The 21617-nt window shown below is 27.9% G+C and overlaps 1 protein-coding gene across 1 annotated transcript; it reads left to right on the plus strand.

The window, feature by feature from the left end:
* Positions 1–458: 458 nt before the first annotated feature.
* Positions 459–21407, plus strand: LOC112294181 (uncharacterized). Its single transcript, XM_090243897.1, has 3 exons — positions 459–615; positions 20338–20564; positions 21093–21407. Exons 1-3 carry the CDS (start codon positions 459–461, stop codon positions 21207–21209), a joined length of 501 nt encoding a protein of 166 aa, XP_090100023.1. The 3' UTR covers positions 21210–21407.
* Positions 21408–21617: the final 210 nt, after the last annotated feature.

A 21617-nucleotide genomic window follows, 5' to 3' on the forward strand; every position in this document is an offset into this window, starting at 1 on the left:
TTGTATCAGACTGAGGGAGCTTTGTTTGATTTGTAGCCGCATGATTTGGGGGTTCGTTGCCAAAGCAATCATGTATCTTGCCCCAGTGGAGTAGTTGAAAAAAAGGGAGGGTGTCAAGGGTGATGGTGGTTTCAAGAGCCATTCACTCGGATCAAAAGTGAGATTGCGAGTCAAGCCCATGATTCTGATTAACCCCTTGACCTCATACGTTGGATTGATGTCCACGGTCTGAGGTTGTTATCAGTAATGACTTGAGTTTTTTGCAGGTTGAGTTTGGTGACATCATGTAAGGGATCGGGTGTTCTGTGAAAAAGGTTGGATCGAATCGAGGTAAACTTGGCACCCATGTGTGGCCATTGTAATTGATAGAGGTCTTGAAGAGTCTCTATTTTTGATACCATCGCACTCATTTATGTTCTAAGAAAGAAGGCGACTGGATTATGTTCCAGTGTCTCGAGATGGATTTGAAGAGGCTGGTCCGGCGTACTGCAATGTTGTGGGTGCCGACTAGATGGGAAATTTCCTCTAGAGATTTCCAGTCCCTGCAATTTGTGCACCTAAGGTCTTTAAGCTATTTAAAGCTGTTGCATATCCATCCCGTTCCAAAAGCATATGGTTCATTGTCATCCATTAGGTTGGCTGGGTCGAGCAGCTCTCCGTTTCAAAAGAGGTACTAATGTGCAGTGGCGTCGACAATCACAGGTTGTTGAAAACTGAGCCCTTGGCAGATCCAAATCCATGCATTCTAGACCCCCCACCACACTTCAAAACCGGTACCTCACACTGATGGAGCATAAGGAAGGAAGTGTATATTCGGGGGCCAATTTCATCCTCTTTTGGGTCGCAAGCAGTGGACACGATGCGGGATTAGAGTTTGCCATGCTGCCTTTCTTGGCAGCAAGCCTCTGACCATGAGCTTGGCCAGCAGAGCATGAATCTGAATATTGGGATCAATCAACATTAAGCCACCTATTTTATGTGGGAGAATGAGTGATTTCCACTCTACCTCAGCACGGCAATTACATTCTCTTGTTTCACTTGACCACATGTAATTGCGGATCAAAGCACGTACCTTAGGGATGGATCTCAAGTGAGGATCGAGCAAGAGGCTACATGCCAGATGGAGGCCAACAATACTTGATTGGCTACTAAAATTTGATTTGCCAGTGAAAGTTTGACAATCCCCTATTATGCAAGTTTCTTTTGTAGAGCCATGAGTGTAGCTTCAAAGCAAGTTTCTATAGGCATCTTAAAGCCTACTTGAAAGCCTAAGTATCTAATGCTTTCTTCGAAAGGCAAGTCATTTGAGATTAAAACTCCCAATTGTGTAATTGTTAAGTTGATTTAAATCTTAGTATTAACAATTCAATTAATTTTAAGTCTTCTAAGCAATGGTCACCAATATAAATAAATAAAAAAATGATTTAATGATATTACTATAGTCTTTAAGGCTATTTACATGATCTCCACTTAAATTTCAATGGATTGTTCAAGATCAGTTATATAATCCTTAATTACTAATTTTTATGTGATTAAAAAAGTATAATTAATTAAAATAAATAAATAAATAAATAATTAAAACTTAAAAATTATTATCCCTTAGATAATTGATAGTAAAATTAATTGATCAAATTATTACCACTAATCCATAATAAAAGTAAAAAACTTAAAAGTTGAGTTAAAAATAAAAGTTAAAAGTTAAAAGTTAAGTAAAAATAAAAGTAAAAAATAAAAAAGAAGATAAAAAGGTAAAAGCTAAAAATTAAAATCTAAAAGTTAAAATATGAAAGTTAAAAATTATTATAAAAATAAAAGTAAAAGTGGGACTAAAGAGAGATAAAGGCCAAGGTACCTTGATAATGCCGAAGAATGGAGGGCAGTAAATTCTTTTCTATGCCAAAATTTGCCAAAAATTGTGATTAACTCCAAATTGAATGATTTTTAGCCTGTTGCAGATTTAACTTGAAGGCACTCATGCTCCAATAAACTTCAATTGAATCCAATACCTAAGGCGCAAAATATGCTCCTTCAAAGTTGAGTGATCAAGACCGCCTCGGTAGGCAACCTCCTTCCACTTGAAAATTAACCAAACATTCAATTTGTCTTTGAATTTAGTAAAATTTATGCCATTAGAAGCTTAGCTTGAAGATGCATTTACTTCCAAAATTTCATAATAATCCAATTAGAAGTCACCGAGAAATGTCTTTTCAAAAGTGATTGATCTAAATTACCAAGGCAGCCAACCCTATATACTCAAAATTCCACCAAAATTTTGTCCTTATTCCAAATCTAGAAATCTTTACTTTTTTGAAAAGCTAACAACAAAAGCTAAAATTAAAAATTAATTCACATCAAAACTCTAAAAATCAAATGATTGATTGAGGGAGATCCCAAGCTCTTAAATCCTTAGAATATTTGGGAGGCCGAGGGAGCTATCTACTACAATGACTTGTGTCTTAAAACCCAATGACCATCATTCACTACTTAAGATCTATGCATACACAATCACAAAGTTTATAATAAGATTAAAAATCAAAAATAAAATTAAGATTAGAGTTTAGGACCAAAATTTGACATGACTTTGCTTTTCATCAAAAGATGAGAGAGAGAGGGCTTGAGGAGCCAAGCCACTCATATACAATTGAGTGATGGCTTGTGAGAGGGTGGTCTTATCTCCACCTTTGATTTCTAAGATCCTTAACATAGATCTACAACCTTCATTCATCCAAGAGCCAATTTTTTTAACAAGGCTGATGGCTCTTGTAAGTGATCAAGAAAGCACATTTTGGTAAATCTAACTTCACCATTGTATTCACATACTTAGAGAACTCCTCTTTCGGCTGGTTATTGAGTTCTTGGAATTCATCTAATCTCTAGTCTTTGCAACAAACAATTATAGCAATCTACAATTTAGACAATATACTAGTTCCACAAGAATACTATAAGAAAATTAAGTTGCGTTGATTCAACATAATGTTTGATGTGCAAGTTGTAGTTGCCAATGTGTTGCTATGGTTAATGATGAAATTGCTGATTGAAAATAGATCCAATTTGCCATCTCTTCTATGGTTATTTTTTTTGCATTTTTTTGTAATTTTTTTTCAAATATTTTTAATTTTATTTTTTTATTCTTGTCTTTAAATCTTGATTATACCATCCCTTCTCTTGTATCAAGAACATAACTAGCAATAAAACTTAAGACTATTATTATCAATAGTTCAAATTATACTATAGAAGATCATTGTATTCTACTATTATAGATATGATCTCTACGCAATGTCATTGTCAACGACCACCAACCACCTTAAACAAAACAATATTGCTTGCTACATGCAATCTACTGCAGAAAGGAGAAGGAGTCTTAGGCTTGCACTGTCACAACTTCTAAAACAACACATAGTTGCTTTCCAATAGAAACTAGTAATTGATACACACACCAATAGTATCAAATTGTGTATATTCTTGCTTGAAAATGCATTGGGTACCTAGTTGTGGAAGGTAAGTAAAAATACAACAATAATTCTATCAAATCTAATAGAGCCTTAAATAAACTATAAGTAATCCCTAGTAAATCCAATCAAATTATAACCTATCAAAATAAATTAAAAAAAAGTCACAAAAGAAACACAAAAGAGCCATGTTTTAATCCAAAAAAAAAAAAAAAATCTTCAAAAAATATTAAAAATAGAAACTTTAAAAAAATAATAAAGAATCATAAAGAAATATTAAAAATAAAAATTCTAATATATTCTTAATAAAATCCTAATTAAAATCCTAATTAAATTTTAATAAAATCTTAGATTAAATCTTTATGAAATCTTAATAAAATCTTCAATCCTAGATAATTCCTAAAAAAAATTTAGATGAATTCTAATCAAATCTTAATAAATTTTTAATCCAAATACTAATTAGATTCTATTCAAGTTTTAAACCAAATCCTAATCCTAACCAAATTCTTAATAAATCCTAATATTAATCAAATCTCAAACAAATTCTAATCAAATCCTAGATTTTAAACAAAATTTTAACAATTCATATAGCAAAATAGAATCTCAACAACTAATGATCAAATTGTTGATATCAACTTAAAAATCCAATCAGGTATTGAGTGACTTTCTACTTCAACCTAAATACTAAATTTCTATCCCTAATATCTCATGAAACTATTGAATTATTCTCAAATTTCATCCAAACGTTGAAAATCAAGTCTAGTATCCATATAAAAATATTTATTATAATCCAATTGACAAATTTCTGAAGATATTAGAAATACTCACTGACCATCAAATTCCAAGCTTTGATATTTCTACCTACAAAAATCCTCGTAGACTTCAATCTAACTATTTGATTGATTTTAAAATTTGCATACACATTCACAATTAACACACCAACATATTGCCCAAATTTTACTTGTATACACACCACAAAACTCAAGAAATCTTCAAATTTATAAACGTATTTTTATTTCTCAAATCCTAATTTCACCAAGAACATCATTAACTTTGAAAATCCCTCAAAATCTCAATATTAATTCAAATGACATGAAACCAATGTAAATTTTTTTTTCAAGTCTATCCTTAAATTCCATTCTTTGATCTATAAAAGAACCTCAAAGTTATTGTAGGTGTGTGGTTTTGTGCCTCAAGGTCTGATTTTGACCTAGGTTAACATCTGGTCCTCTTCAAGTATCAATTCTTGACTTCTTGAAATAGTTTTTTAAAAAATTTATTCTTAATTCTTTCTTACACATGTATATATGATTTAATTTTCTAATCTACTTTGTTTTGCTTTATCTATGACCTTACAAAGTAAATACAAGTCCATTTTATAAAAATGTAGTATTAGCACTTTTTAGTTTTACTATCTTTTTGATTATTATTTATATTTTTAAGGTAATTTGCTACAATATTTTAAAAAAATAACAAGAAATCTTCAAGAAATATTAAAAATAAAAATAGTAAAAATAAAACCCCTTTGATGCTAAAAATACCTATCCTAATCTTTTCCAAATATCCATCTTGAATCAATATAAAGTCAGGTATCTATCCTAAAAGAAAATACCCTCAAAGCTTGAATAATCCATTTAAGGCAATAATTTCATATCCTAAATTCTATTCAAATACGTAAATATATTAGTATTATATTCCTTCTATTCTACAAGTAAAACTAATTACCTTCTAAATATCTTTGATGCACTTAAATCAAGTGCATCATGACACTATGATAGTCTTCATTCCATAAAACTTCACAAGCTATAGAATGAGATAGAAAATGAGACTTAATAAAGACAAAGACCACCAAACTTTCTAGACAATCATCAACAATAATTTATCATAAGTATATTTATGGTTTATTGTGGGTGATTTCAATATGATTACAAATCAAATAAACTGTAGCAAAAAAATAAAAAAACTTACTATGAAAGAACAAGAATCATGGAACTTATTAATTTTAAAATTGGAACTTATCAATTCTTAGTTATCAAACAACTTCAATTACCAAAACTATGTATGCTTCTTGTGGTCAAATAAACAAAATGACTTACTACTAGCCCATATATAATTGAATAGATTTTATACTAGCAAATGGACAAAGTCTAAGAGAAGAACTAATACAATTTTAGTAGAGTTTGGCACCTTATCAAAATACCTTTTAGTATAACTTTTTCTCTCAAAATCCAATAACAACAATGCAAAAAATCGCCAAATTCAATTCAATCTTAATTTTCTAAACAATCCTTTATTTTTTAAAGCTTTAAAAATTTAGTAGAAGGTCAAAGCCATCTTCATCCTATACACCAAAGGTTGGATTCTATGGATTACTAAAGTTATATAGTATATCCAAACCTTCTATCAATAAGTAAATTATAAAAGAATACTAGCCTCTTCAAAAAAAAATATGTTGTTGTGTAATAATACTATCATTAGATGAAAGAAAAAATATTATATAAAAGAGTCTAATAAAAAATATAATAAAAAAATAAGAATAAATATAAAAAGAAAATAAAATTTTTAATCTTAATTCTATCTTTTTATTGATAAAACTTCTATTTATTTTATAAAGGCATAAATAAGACAAATAAAATAAAAGAAATAAGTAATTAATATAAGCATATTTAAAAGAAGATTAAAAATATATTTTAGCAAAAATTACCTCAAAATATAAAAAATTGATATCTAAAATGAACCGATTGTGAACCAAGGACAAAATTAGACCTTAAGGTACCTATAGTAATTCCAAGGTTCTTTGGTTGATTAAAGAGCAAGATTTGGAGGCAAACATTAGAGAGATTTTTTAAGCATGAGTTTAAGGTCATTCAAGTATGTAACAACTTTATAAAGACTTTGCAAAATTATGGTTGTTTTTTTAGTGACTTTGGATTTTAATAAATTTAAAGAATTGGTAGATTAAAGAATTGTATGAGATTTATAAATGATCTACAGGTGAAATTTTTTAATTAAATGATTATTATTGTGTACAATCTATATTGCAAGTTTGAGCTTAATTTAATGGTTAATACAAAGTTTATTAAAACTCAAATATATTGAGAACTTAAGAATTTGAGTTTAAAAAATTAATAAAGGTTTTTTAGATATTTGTCAATCTGCCAATTGGATTAAAGTAAATTTTTTCATACAAATAGTAAAATTAAATTCTAAAAATTGCATATAATTTGAAACATATTGAATAGTAAAATTAAGAGATTTTGGGCCTAAAATATCAAGCTTAAGGTTAGAGAAGGAGGTTGGCCAACATCCAAGCGGATTTTAGAGGTTATCTTTTATTTAGTAGATTTGATCTTTTTACAATTTTTTGTGCTTATTTCTAACTTAATTATTATAAAGTATAAAATTTTTGAATCAAAAATGATAATTTGATTATTAATTATTTAATTTTCAATTTACTATAGGAATTGTGAAGAGTTTAGGATTTGATCTAAGATTTTATTTAAGATTTTTATTACTTTATAAATATAATGGCTAATTAAAATTTGATCTAAGATTTTATTAGAGTTTAGGATTTGATTGAGGTTTGAATATGATTTTTTTAAAATTTTATTACGATTTTATTAGATTTTGATTATGGTGTAGGATTTAATTAATATTTAATTATAATTTTATTATAATTTAGTTAAGATTTAGGATTTAAGATTTAATTAGAATTTGATTAGGATTTGGTCTAAGATTTGGTTAATATTTTATTAAGATTTGGTTTAAAATTATATTAAGATTTGACTAAGGTTTAATTAAGTTTTTTATTTTTAATATATTTTTAGGATTTAGATATCAATATCTATATCTATATATATATATCTATATATATATATATATATATATATATATAAAAGATCAATTTATTATTTTTTTATATTTTTTTTTCTAAGTTCTTTGAGATTTCTTTTGAAATTTAATTAAAGATTGATTAACATTGTTATAATTTAATTAGAGTTTGCTTAGGATTCTATTAGAATTATTAGGATCTTTTTATTGCATGCTCTATTTTACCTTCTACATCTAAGTGCTTGATGTAATCTCAAGCAAACTTCACAAAATATGACAACATCAACTCCAATCAATAATTTCATCAATAGAATGGTTAATATAATAAGATCCAAATAATACCTTTTTTCAAGAGATCCATGCAAAGGCCTCACAAGAAATGCTAATTAAGGAGATACAAGCTACAAAGAGGCAAGCAATACGTGCTTCTATTTAAAACTCATAATTTGATGGATGGATGTGGAAAGAATTCTTTCTAAGTATTCATGAATTCAAATCAATTCTTCTTGTATAACAACTCAATGATAAATATTACTAAGAATACATAATAAATGAGGCAATGGCTTGATATCCAATTAATTTTTATAAAAATTTCTTTATCACAAAAAAAAATCACCAGGGAATGAGATCGCTTGGAATATTTGTTATAATAAAATCTCAATACTAGTAACAATAAATATGAATAAGACTTTGATTCAACCACTCTCTAAATCAAAAATCTAAAAGGCATTCAAAGAAGTACTAAGTGGATATGCCCTAAGACTAAATAAACTTTTAATTGAAATTTTTCTCTCTATAAAAAGATACTCTTGGAGATCCCTCTTGGAAGTCTTCAATAAGGCCCTGACATCAAGTACCTTCTATGAACACTTCAATACATGATTAATTTATTTAATTCCATAAGAAAGATATAAATATTTTAAAAAAATGGAGGCCTATCACCTTATTAGGAACCATTTATAAGATTCTTGCCAAAACATTAGCCCTTAGATTATAATCTTTCTTCCTCTATCTGATTAGATCCAACCAAATAAGTTTTATAGAAAGAAAAAGCATCATTGATAATATCTTCTTAGCTTTTAAGGCTATAGACTAGGCTATTGAATCAAATCGACCTTTGGTTATATTACTACTTGATTTCAAAAAATCCTACAATAGAATGTAAGCTCTCAATTATGCTCTAAAATTTAAATTTTTATTATTTCCTTATTTTATGATTATTTAGCATGTTAGATTAGGATTTATATAAGTATAATTTATTTTTATAGAATTTTCAGGATTGCAATCTTTGATGGTATAAATCATAGCCTAATTCCTTGAGTTAGATTAATTAGGATCAAAGTAATAAAAGTTAAAAAATCAAAATAACAACTTAGTTTTAATAATTTAGAAGTTGTTAGTCACTACTATGAGGGTTAACTAAAAGCCTATGAATTCACCTAAAATCATTTCATATGATTTAGAGTGAGTTAGAATTATAATTTTTAAAAAGATCTAGTAAAATTTAGCAATGATAATTTTGAGATTTCCTCCAAATTCAACAAATTCAAGTAGCATAGTGATTCTTCTAATTAATGTAAGTCTTCTTAATGCAATGGAGGCATTGGATTCATCTAGTGGAGTGAAAAAAACGAGATTAGCACCCTCTCCTTCAGAATACAAGTAGAGTGATGAAATTCTCATTTTGAAGGATTTTACAAGAATTGTCAAGATCCTTATAGGTAAAAATTTTCATAAAAATTGCAATTGAGCATGGATTGAGGCATGTGAGGAGTCAATCTCAGCATAAAAAGGTGTTTTAAATACGATGGTGAAATTAGATTTTCCAAAACGTGCTTTCTTGACCACTTACAAGAGCCATCAGCCTTGGTAATAAAATTGCCTTTTAGATGAATGAATGCTGTAGATCTACATTAGGATCTTAGAGATCAAGGGTGGAGATGTGGCCACCCTTTTTATATGCCATCACTAAATTATATATGAGTAGCTTGGCTCTCCAAGCCCCTCTCTCTCATCTTTTGATGAAAGGCAAAGTCCTGCCAAATTTTTGGTCCTAAACCCTAATCTTAATTTTATTTTTGATTTTTAATCTTATTGTGAATTTTTTAGTTTTGTATTCATAGATCTTGAGTAGTGAATGATGGTCATTGGGTTTTAAGACATAGATCATTGTAGTAGATAGCTCCTTCGGCCTCCCAAATATTCCAAGGGTTCAAGAGCCTCGGATCTCCCTCAATCAATCATTTGATTTTTGGAGTTTTGATGTGAGTTTTTTTGTGGTTGTACCTTTTGTTGTTAGCTTTACAAAAAGATAAGGATCGCTTGATTTGGAGTGAGAAAATGTTTTTGGTGGAATTTTGAGTGCATAGGGGTCGGCAACCTTGGTAATTTAGATCAACCACTTTTGAAAAGACATTTCTCGGTGCCTTCTAATTGGATTGTTGTGAAATTTTGGAAATAAGTGCACCTTCAAACTGAGCTTCTAATTGCTTAAATTTCAATAAAATCAAAGAAAAATTGAATGTTTGGTTTATTGTTAAGTGGAAGGAGGTTGCCTACCATAGAAATCTTGGTCACTTAACTTTGAAGGAGCATATTCTACAGCTTAGGTACCGGATTAAATTGAAGTTTATTGAAGCAGGAGCGCCTTTAAGTTAAATCTGCAATAGGCTAAAAATCATTCAATTTGAATTTATTCACGATTTTTGGCAAATTTTGGAGTAGAAAGAGATTTGCTGCCTTTAATTCTTGGGCGTTATCAAGGTACCTTGGCTTTTATCTCTCTTTAGTCCCACTTTTACTTTTATTTTTAACGTATTTTGTAACTTTCATATTTTAAATTTTGGATTTTAATTTTTAAATTTTAATTTTCTCTCTTTTAGTTTTATCTTTTACTTTAGACTTTTAATTTAGACTTTTATTTTTGATTTTTACTTTTAACTTAATTTTTAAGATTTTTTTACTTTTACTATGGATTAATGGTAATAATTTGATCAATTACTTTTATTATTAAAAATTTAAAGAATAATATTTTATAAGTTTCAACTAATTAATTATTTATTTATTATAATTAATTATATTTTTATAATCACATAAAAATTAGTAATTAAGGACCATATAAACGATCTTGAATAAACCATTGATATTTAAGTGATGATCTTGAAAATAACTTTAAAGACCATAGTAAATTTCATTAAATTTGTTTTATTAATATTAATAATCATTGCTTGGAAGGCTTAAAGTTAATTGAATTGTGAATATCAAGATTTAAATGAACTTAGCAATTATACAATTGGAAGTTCTTCTATTTTATCTCTTGAACTTGTTGTATGGCATCAATTTCATTGAGTGGTGAAATTTGAGCTCACACTTATGGAGTAATATAATGTAACTTGTTTTCTTTGAGAGTTAGATGGAACACAATTAATGACTAGGATTATAGGAAAGCAAATTAAAGTCTTCAAGAAGCAAGTTTGAATGAATTATATAGAAGATTTACAGGCTTTTGAGCCTCAATATTTTGATCAACAATTCAAAAGTGATATGGCTCATAATAACTCTGATTTTAATGATGGAAGTATTGTGGTCATATTCTTTGGCACATATCAAAGTATTTGTAGGCTTGAAAGAAGAGAGTATTGTGTTGCACTCAATTTAAGTGCATCAAAGATATTTAGAAGGTAATTAGTTATATTTTTAGGAAAAGTAGAATATAATGCTAATATATTTATAAATTTGAATATGATTTAGAATATAAAATTACTACCTTAAATGGATTATTTAAGCTTTGAAGATATTTTCTTTTATAGTAGCTATTTGACTCTATATTGGTTTAAGATGGATATTGAAAAAAGTTTAGAATAGAGATTTTTGGCATAAAAAGAGGGGTGTTTTTCTGCTTGGATTAGATTTAGTGGTGGGAGAGATTGTTGGAATTTTGAAGGGGCAAGTTTCAAGATTCATTTGAGATTTTTGATGCCACTTATTATTTTTTTTTTTTTTGATATTTAAAAAAAATAGATTTTATTATTAGCTTTTCTATAAGCCTTACCACACAAAAAGAAGAGGTGTTACAAAGGAGATCTAAGCAAATTTGTAAAAAAGAGGTTGCTAGAATTTTTAGTAAATGAGATTTCAGATTGATTTGAGGATTTCTATACCATTTCTTGGATTTTCATCAATTTATATTGAGATTTTGAAAGAAGGTTGATTTCATTGTTAGCTTTTCAATAAGCCATTTCATACAAGAAGAAATATTTTGATGAAGGAGATACAATCAAACTTGTGGAATTAGGGTTGAAAATTTGAGGTGGCAAGTTTCAAGTTTAATTTGGAATTTTTGATACCATTCTCTGAATTTTTTTCTTTTTATCTTAAGTTTGTTAGAGAAACTAGATCTTATTGTTAGCTTTTTAATATGCTTTGTATGGAAAAAGAAGAGCTATGATAAGGGAGATTCAAGCAAGTTTGTAGAAGGGAGTCACTAGAGTTTTTAGGTGACACGATTTAAAACTAATTTGAGATTTTCTATGCCATGTCTTGGATTTTCACTTTTTTATGTTGAAATTTTGGAAGAAGCTAGATCTTATTGTTAGCTTCTTGATGAGTCTTAGCATATAAAAAGAAAAATTTAATGAAGGAGATAAATTCAAATTTATAGATAGAGGATTGCTGGAGTTTTTAGGCGACAAGATTCAAGACTAGTTCAAGGTTTTTTTTAGCCATTTCTTCAATTTTCATCTTTTTATATTGAAAATTTGAGAAAAGATAGATCTCATTTTTATCTTTTCAATAAGCTTTAAGATACAAGAAAAAAAGTTGTGATAAGAGAGATATAAGTAAACTTCTAGAAAACAGGTTGTTGAAAATTTGGAACAAGTGTCAAGGATAAGAACTTGATGAAAGTAAATAAACTAGTATAATAAAATGGAAATAAAGAAGTATGTATATTAAAAAAAAATGGAATAACTTTTTCTAAAAGACAAGGAAACTAGAAACTCTTGAATCTAAACTAGAAATAAGAAAGGAGTTGATAAGAGTGAAGAAGGCTTCAATCTTACCTCTCTATATATTATCTAATTAGGAGCTATATGGAAATATTCTATAGGACCTTTAATATGCATTGGCTTTGTAAGACACATGCATTAGCTTACAAGACAAGTTTTCTATGTGTATGCCACATAGTTAGCTTGTTCTTCAAGCTATCAACATATGTGATACATGGCTAACTTGTTGATTATGTTTTTAACCTAAAAAGTTAATTATAGACACCTATAAAGTTAAAGCACCATATATGAAGTTTCTATAGAAGATATTATAGAAATAATCTACTTTTACATACTTTTATTTAATCATATAAGTAATTATTGGTTTACATGTGTATGTCCATGATAGCAAGTAGTTTCAAGTCTTATTTGGAGTTTTTGATGCTACTTACAAAATTTTCTTCTTTTTTTCTTGAAATTTTGAAAAAAGATAGATCTCATTATTAACTTTCTAATAAGTCTTAGCATCCAAAAAAATGAACTGTAATGAAGGAGATCCAACTGGTTATTTGTGGACATGGATTTTGAGGATTGTGACTATTACAAACAGCCAATATTTTTTTTAAAAAAATTTGGCATTTATTTTTTCTAAATTTATTTATTAACTTTGATAATTTACAGTTTGTAGCTTGAATTAAGCTAAATGAACTAAATTTTGCCTAGATTGAATTAATAATGAGTCAATTCTAGGTATTTAAGTGTGAAGAGATTTGGATTTAAAATTAGAATTAGGAATTAGGTATATCTTGATATAAGAAAGAAATTAATCGATATTTTTTACTCAATTTTTGGCTATTTTTTTATATTTGAGTTCTTTTGGATAATATTTTACTTCTTACAACTTACTTATAAATAAAGAATTTGTGATTTCTTAGGGAGGCTTATCCTCTTAACAACAATGTATGAGATCTTTGTACAGAGCTGCTTGAAGATATCTATGTGGTAGATTTCAAATAGAAGGTGTTTCTATGTTGCATCTTTCAGTGGGAGCTATTTGACTATTTTTGTAATCAAAATAATTTTGAAAGTCTTTATACAAATCCGATAGGATTGCAAGACCTAGACGGTGGGCTAGATAAGTCTATTTTTCTCTTTGTTAATCAAGACACATTCTATTATTTATCTTGATATTGATCTTATGATTGGTGTTGATGGAGAATTGATATTTTTTTTGACTAGATATATTTTTGGATATATTAAAGGAGATGATAGTCTATTATTGTGATTCAATTGAAGTTTTATTGAGGAGATTATTTTAAGCTCTATTAATTAATTGTCTAAAATACTATTAAAGATGGCTATAGCTTCTTTGTCAATGGAATATTTTTTGGTGTTAGAATGATAAAAAGAATTCCTATTTAGATTGAGTATAGGTAGTTTTAATGTAATTGTAAGAGATAGGATTTTTTTTGGATTTGTTGTCATTGATTTTATTTTTATCTTCTAAGTTTGTATTAGAAAAGAGAACAAAAAATATACTTCTAAAGTTAACTTCTAATTAGAATGTATCCATATTTTTAAATAGTCTATATCTATCTATTAATAAATTAATTTATTAAAATAAAAAATTGAATCTATTTTTTTGTTTTCAATAATGGTTAAAATATAACATATGCAAAAATCTTCTAAGAGTATTTGTTACTTGTAAATCCAATTAATCAATCTCTAACTATGTAATGTTAAACCTTTATCTTTTAATTTTTTGTTTTTATATAGATCCTCAATGATTCAATGCCAACAAAGTATTTTGATACTATTGAAAATTTGAAAAGTATTGATTAGGAAGGTTATTACCAAGGATATGATTCTCAAAGAAAGAAAATCTCAATACATTCTTAAGTCATTCAAAAAGACTAAAAAATGACTCAATGATGGTAATATATTGAATAAGAATGACTAATGTTAAAAATAAGAAGACTAAAAAGTCTCAAAAAAAGATTAAGGATTAAAAAGGCATTGACAAGAGTGAAGAAGGTTTCATTCTTCTTTCCATATATACTCTCTAACTAAGAGTTATATGGCAATTTTCTATAGGACCTCTAATATGTGTTGATTTTGCTAGAGACATATCTTAACTTGCAAAGAAAGTTTTATATATGTGTGCCTTATAGTTAGCTTATTCTACAAGTTACTAATACATATGATACATAGTTAATTTGTTGACCAACTATAAATACATGTAAAGTCAAAACTGCATCTATAAAGCTTCTAAGAAGCTTGCTTGAAGATATTATGAAATTAATTTATATTTACCTATTTCTATCTAATAGTATAAATAAGTATTGAAATAAATATACACGTCTATGACAATATCCTATCTTCTAAAAATAAGTTCTAAAAAGAAGGATTATCATCTTTTATGGATCTTGTAATTCTTTATCATGATTTTTATAGTTGTTAATGAAAAGCTTCAACCTTCTTTGTTGCATTTACAAGTTTCTTTGCTAGCTTCTATGTATATTCACTAATATCATATCTATGCCAATAAATAAGATATTTCAATTTATTTTGGTACCACCTTGAATCTTAGACTTTGTCTACCTTAAATTCTTGATTATTATCTACTTCTATAGGAAGAAGTCATATTTTTTTCCTTTTTAATATATTCACTATATTATATGACTCTAAAAAAGAGATGTAGAACATGAAAATAATTTTAACAGATTTTAATAGATGTAATTGGTAAGCAACAAGATTGACTTCTTTACAAATAGGTAAATGTGTAAGCCTATAATAGTCCAATTTTTCACAAAAATAAATAGTCTTAATATTGCAAAAAAGCAATTATACTTTGTTATCTATGTTGAATTATGGTTATTTTTTACAAAAGCATGAGTATTAATCTTTTGTTATTTTTGAGTTTTTTTTAACTACACTTTTATTATTGTATGTAGCTCTAACAAATGATTTGTCAAAACTTTTGCTATAGAATTATAAACTTTTAAAAAGTCAAAAAATATTAAGTCATAGATGATAATTATAATTAGCAAAGAAAGGTATTTTTTAAATAAATAAATATACAAAATTATTTTATACAAACTTTGTCAATTCGAAAAACAAATTCTAGTCATCTTGATGATAGTTGATGGTACACCTCAAATATTTTTATAAAACTTAATTCATCCATTTTATTTGTCCATAGGCCTAAAGTTAAGTTGGCAAGAAATAATAGATACCTATTTAAAGTAAATTGAAGTAAAAATAATAGAAATTGAGGTTTTTATTATAGATAAAATAATATCCTATACTATTGTAGATGGTGGAAGTAGTTTGAACATTATGCCTTTCTAAACCATGGAGAAACTAGCATTGAGTATTACTAGCCCATTTCTATTTGTTATCAAGATGAAAAATCAAAGTCCATGTATTTCAATAGGCCAAATAAAAAAATTCTAAGATTTGGATTGAGAGAGAAGAATATGTCTTGATATATCATGTTATTCAGATGCATATATTTAAGTTTTGTTTTGTTTTGTTTTGTTTTTTTTTTTTTTTTATTACTTGATAGGCTATAATTAAGGGATTGAAAAGCCATAGTCAACTAGAGAAGAGATAAAGCTCATATTATCTTTGATCTATGGAAAAATAAAACCAAATCTCCATACAACCTATATTTGATCATAAAAAAATTAATTCCTTTGATTCTTGGAATAATATCTAATTATCTAAATTATAAGAAAAATTAATAAAGTTATTTAATTCAATTGACCAAGATTCAAAGAAAATAGAATATTTAGATTTGAATCTTTATCAATGAAAAGATAATAGAGAATTTAAACAATAATTAAATGATCAACGAGACTCTAATTTTGATTATTTTATATCTATTTATTTTTTAAAAAATATATTAAAAATTAAAAAAGTTGAAGAAATCCTAGTTTTTAGCATTAACATAGATAGAACATTAGAAGAAAAAATTGAGGTCCTTAAAAGAGATGCCAACTTGATTCTACTTCTTAGATTTTAAAATATTTCATTAAAAATTATAGTTGGAAATGGAATTGTCAACTATCATCTCATACCTAATAATTGATAAATGAATTCTTTAGAACAATCTTTAATATAAGAATCTAAATGAAATTTTGTATATATATTCCACAAAAGAGAAGAGCCTAAAAACATTAAAATTAGAATTCATTTAAATCAAGAAGAAATGTTTAGATATTATAATTAAAGCACAAAATATAGAGACGTTTCAGCATGGTCATACAAAGATTTGAAGGATATTCTACCTATGGTGGCTCAATATCTTATTTTTCTTATTATTGGTGCCAAGGCAATTAGTCAAACAAAAAGACGTATAAACCTCCAACTCCAATTGATTATTAAAGGAGAGTTAGAAAAAATATTAAAATTTGGTTTTATTAAATCGATAGAAATAACAAATTAGATCTCTCCTATGGTCTTTGTGTAGAAGGAGAATGGTAAATTAAGAGTTTACATAAATTATCGAAAACTCAATAAGCACACTTAAAATGATTATTTTTACCTTTTTTTTTATTAATAGTATTTTAGATAAAGTGGCAGATTACAAAATCTATATGTTTATAGATGATTATTTTGATTATAATCAAATTTTTATAGTTCTAAAAGATTGCCATAAAATGACTTTTATCACTTCCTTGGATACCTTTAATTTTTTTGATCATGTCTTTTGGACTTTGTAATGTTTTTTTTTTCCTTCCAAAGAGCCATGACCTTTGTATTTTTAATTTTGCTATATAAATTAATGTCAATATTCATAGATGATTTTAATATCCAATTCAATACCAAGGATCATCTAAAACATGTAGAAGAAATCTTAGAAAGATGTAAAGAAATAGAAATTGATTTAAATCTTGATAAATTATACTTGATAATACAAAAAAGGGTCTTCTTGGATTATATGGTATCTAAGAAGGAAGACAATCCAATTTAGAAAAAATAGAAGTCATAGCTAAAATGGAACCTCTTAAAAATATTAAGAGAGTAAAAAATATCTTATAACATCTTTGATGGTATTGAGAATTAATTCTCCACTATGCCACAAAAACTTTATTTATTACCAATCTCAAAAAGAAGTTGATTAAGTTTTGGTAGACAAAAGATTATTAAGAAGCTTTTGATTGAATAAAGGCAACATTAAGCTCTTATCCCATCTAAAAACCACTTAATTAAAATCTTTCCTTCTATATCTATTGTGATGCTTTATTGATAGTAGTAGATAGTGTATTATGTCAACCAATAGAAGGTGGGCATTAAAATTATGCTATAGCATTTGCTAACAAAAAATTAAATGTAGTAGAAAAAAATTATAGTACCATAAAAAAAAAAAATTTAGCGTCAATTTTTTTTATGAAAAAATTTTGACATTACTTATTAAATTCTATGGTATTTTTTTTGTTGACTATATGGCCATCAAATATCTAATGAATAAAACAAATTTGAGTAGTCATATAACTCAATAGATATTGTTATTAGAAAAATTTGACTACAAGGTAGAATAAAAACTTAAAAAATTACATAACCAAGCAAATCACCTTTTGAAGTTAAAAAGAGATATAAGCCCTACTTCTATTGATAAAAACTTAGCAGATGAATCTCTTTTTATCATCTCTATCCATCTTACTTGATATAATCACATCATAATTTTTTAAAATTTTAATCAATTTTTGGAAGAATTTTTCAAATATTAATGATTTAAGATTAGAATTAATAGCACTCATTTTTTTATTTTAAGAAAAAGATTGTATTGTTAAGGAGTAGATGGTCTTTTCAAACAATATGTAGTAGTTGATGAAGTACCAACCATATTAATAGCATGCTACCATAGCCCATGTGGAGACATATCAAGTAGATTGACAACTCAAATGGTAATGAAAGCAAGGTATTTTTGGCCTACCATATTTCAAGATGTATATGATTATATTAAACAACGTAACTCTTAGCAACATTATGAAAAAAATGATTTATATATGGCACTTTTTTTCTACATATCCTTATATTTTGTTTCTTTTAAAAAATAGGAAATTAATTACATAGAAAAAATTCACCCTAATTCTTTAAGAGGGATGAAACATATTGTAGTGGCCATGGAATATCTAATAAAATAGATAGAAGCAAGAGCTGTTAAAACCAATAATGCTATCTACATAGCTAATTTTATATATGAGCAAATCATTACTTGATTTGATTGTATCAAAATTTTGATTAGAGATCAAAGTACATACTTCTTGAATAGTGTGATAGCGGAGATGAAATAGGTTTAATATAAACTTTCATATGACTATTCCTTACTATCCACCAACTAATGGTCATATAAAAAGAGTAAACTAAACCTTAGTTAATATCCTAAAAAAAACAATACAAGATTCTAAGAAAGATTGGAATACAAAATTACTAACAACCTTGTGGACTTATCATATAACTTACAAGGTCACAACCAAGGCTACTCCATTTTTTTAGTGTATGGAATAGAAGCAATTTTTCTATTTGAATTTAAAGTCAATTCTCTTAGGATAGCAATAAATGATTGACTAACTATCTAAGAATCCTTGAAATATATATTAGAATAATTAGTGGGCCTTGATGAAATTTAAAAGATTAGAGCTTAACATATAGAAGCAATTCAAAGGAAAAAAAATTACTTTTAATAAAAAATACAGGAAGAGAGTCTTACAACCAAAAAAGCTAGTGTTGTTATAAAATGCTAAGAGAATGGATTTCTTTGGCAAATTTGATGCTCTCTGGTTAGATCCTTATTATGTTTAGAATTTTTTTGACAGCTCTTTATAATTGAAAACATTAAATGGTAAATTATTTCTAATAAGAACATTTGAAAATAGATGTAAGGAATAATAAGTATGAAAAAATTACCACATAATGATAAAAATAAGTTATACACTTATTACTCAAGTTGAGTAAAATTCTAGCTAAACAAAGTCAATCTTGATTTTTATCAAATTTTTTTGGATTTTGATTCATTAGAGAGGCAAAGTAATTCTACAAATGATGCTTATTTCTATTAGGATATTATCTCTTCCATTTATTAAGAGATAATGAATCCTATGTAAAAAAATAAAAAATAAAAAAAATAAAAAAAAAAACAATCTTGTTTTATAGGATTTGGATATAATTTAGAATAGGATAGCATCCTTGGGTTGTGGGCAATTTGCCACAAAAGTGGTTATATAAGAGGTGGTCTAGATTCAAATCCAGTCCATATAAGTAGCTATGCATAAGAACTAGTGTAAAAATAGGAAGGTGACCAACTTATCCAATCTAGAAGATATGTAGTCCATATGTGAATCACTAAATTGACTCACTTGAATATTTAGTATAAAAAGGCACCTATTATGCCTTTTATTATAAGTTTTGTGAATTAGTAGTAGAATTTTTTGAAAAAATAAAAAATAGATTGCTAATAGCAGATATGCAGCCTAGGATAGAATTTATTAAGACAAATTTCAATGATAAATATGTTTTTTGTAGCTAACATAAGATGATGGCCACTTGGAGTAGCCCTTATTATCAAAAGAAAAAAATATTAATAATTCTTAAAATATGCATATATATATATACATATATATGTTATAAAAATAAATAAATAAATAATAAGCTCAAAACAACAGGAGAAAAGAAAAAATATGAAAAAGAAGAAGAATCAAAAGGAAGAGAAGAAAAAAAGAGAAAAAGAAAAAGAAAAAAAGATATAAAGAAAAAAAGTTATAAAGAAAAAAAAAGAATAGGTGATGAGGAGGGCAAGAGGCTTCTCAGGAACGGCGATGGCCTCTTCATCGATAAGGGTCTAGCCGCCCTGGATCCCATCTTTTTTGTTTGTTTGTTTGTTTGTTTGTTTGTTTGTTTGTTTTACTAGCAATACTAGTTGAGGAAGCGCCAACAAATTTGGCTGGTGGTGCTTATCCCTTAGGCAATCGGGGTTGCCGTCAACGATTCGAGCGCTCTTCTTTCCATGATCAACGTAGAGCTCCATATTAGGTGGTGCTACGGTGGAGTCCGCAGTTTAGATTGAGGAGGTAGAATTGTTTTGTGCGGCGGAAGTGGTTCCTCTTTCCCATGGGGTTCTTGCACTTTGAATTGTGAAGTGGACATCGTTAATAGACATTATTTTTTGTCTTCCTCTCGGATCTGTCTCAGATCTGGTTGTTATGCAATTTCCAGTTGGTTGCGGAATTTAAGTTTTTGTCAACATTCTTTCCTTTCCGGAGTTGGTGTTGCAACAATCTGGACTTGCTACAAGGTCGGTTTTGTTCCGAGTGTGATTCCGTGGTTATGGACTATGTTGCCGCTAGTTGCTAGTGGATTGACAAAGTTTTTATTTTATTTTTTATCTTCTCTTCAATTTCTTCTGTAGATCTTATTGTTGTTCTACTCGCCTTCAAAGTAGCATCGTTTTGGATTGGCTTGGTTTTCTCGTTAATTTTTTTCTCTCTTATTGCTACTTAGTAATTCTCGCTCAGTGAGTTGGAAATTTTCCGTTGTATAGACTCTCCTCTATAAGTCGTCTCGTGTTCTCCTGGTCGATCTGCTGCTGGAGGTGCTGTTGTCGCTCGGTTGTACTACAGAGTGATTGTGGTGTTGTTCTTTTTTCTTGTGGTTTTGCGGTGGTTGCACAAGGTTTTAAGTGGAACCAAAAGCATACCAACAAGAATTTCTTCTTTGTTGTGCTTCTGTAAGTGGATTTGAGTGGTGGTTCTGCTACAGTGTCGTGCGACGACATTATTCCGCGTGTGGTTTCTTCCTTAAATAGTGGACGTTGTTGCGGTAGGGATGGAATTTGGCTTTGGTGGACGCCCAGCAGGGTGCAGACGTCCATAGTAGCAGGATGAAGGCTCCTCACCAGGAAATAAGGGTGGATGTTGAAAGCCCTGAGGAACATGGCTAGAGTGAGTGGAGTGCAACAGAAATCTGAGCCCTCCTCAAAGTGTGCCCTTTGTGGTGGATTAAGGTAGTCAACGTTGAACTTCTACATTAGACAAATTAGGTTAGATTTGAATGAACTTAGAATAGGATTTAATTAGGTCAAAATTGGATGTGTTCCTATTGGATGAAAATTAAATAAAGGATGATGTATTTAAGCATAGAGGAATTTTGAAGATGGATGATAAATTATTCATGGATCAGATTTCATTCATGGATGATTTTTTTATTAATGAATGAAATTTAAATAAATAATATAAAATAATAAAAAATCAACCAAACTAAAATCAATAAAAAAAACAAGTATTAATAGAAAGAACTTCTTTGGTATGCATGTTGTAAATAGATTGTTGTTGTAAGTGCTGCTTAATAA

This window comes from Physcomitrium patens, chromosome 17 (assembly GCF_059467195.1).
Source record: "Physcomitrium patens ecotype Gransden chromosome 17, ASM5946719v1, whole genome shotgun sequence".
NCBI classification, from domain to species: domain Eukaryota; kingdom Viridiplantae; phylum Streptophyta; class Bryopsida; order Funariales; family Funariaceae; genus Physcomitrium; species Physcomitrium patens.

Coding starts and splice junctions, on each gene's coding strand:
- LOC112294181 (XM_090243897.1), top strand. CDS start 459: ATGGATTTGAAGAGGCTGGTCCGGCGTACTGCAATGTTGTGGGTGCCG. Junction 616..20,337: donor TCCCGTTCCAAAAGCATATG/GTTCATTGTCAT, acceptor GTTTAGATTGAG/GAGGTAGAATTGTTTTGTGC. Junction 20,565..21,092: donor CAATCTGGACTTGCTACAAG/GTCGGTTTTGTT, acceptor TTGTTGCGGTAG/GGATGGAATTTGGCTTTGGT.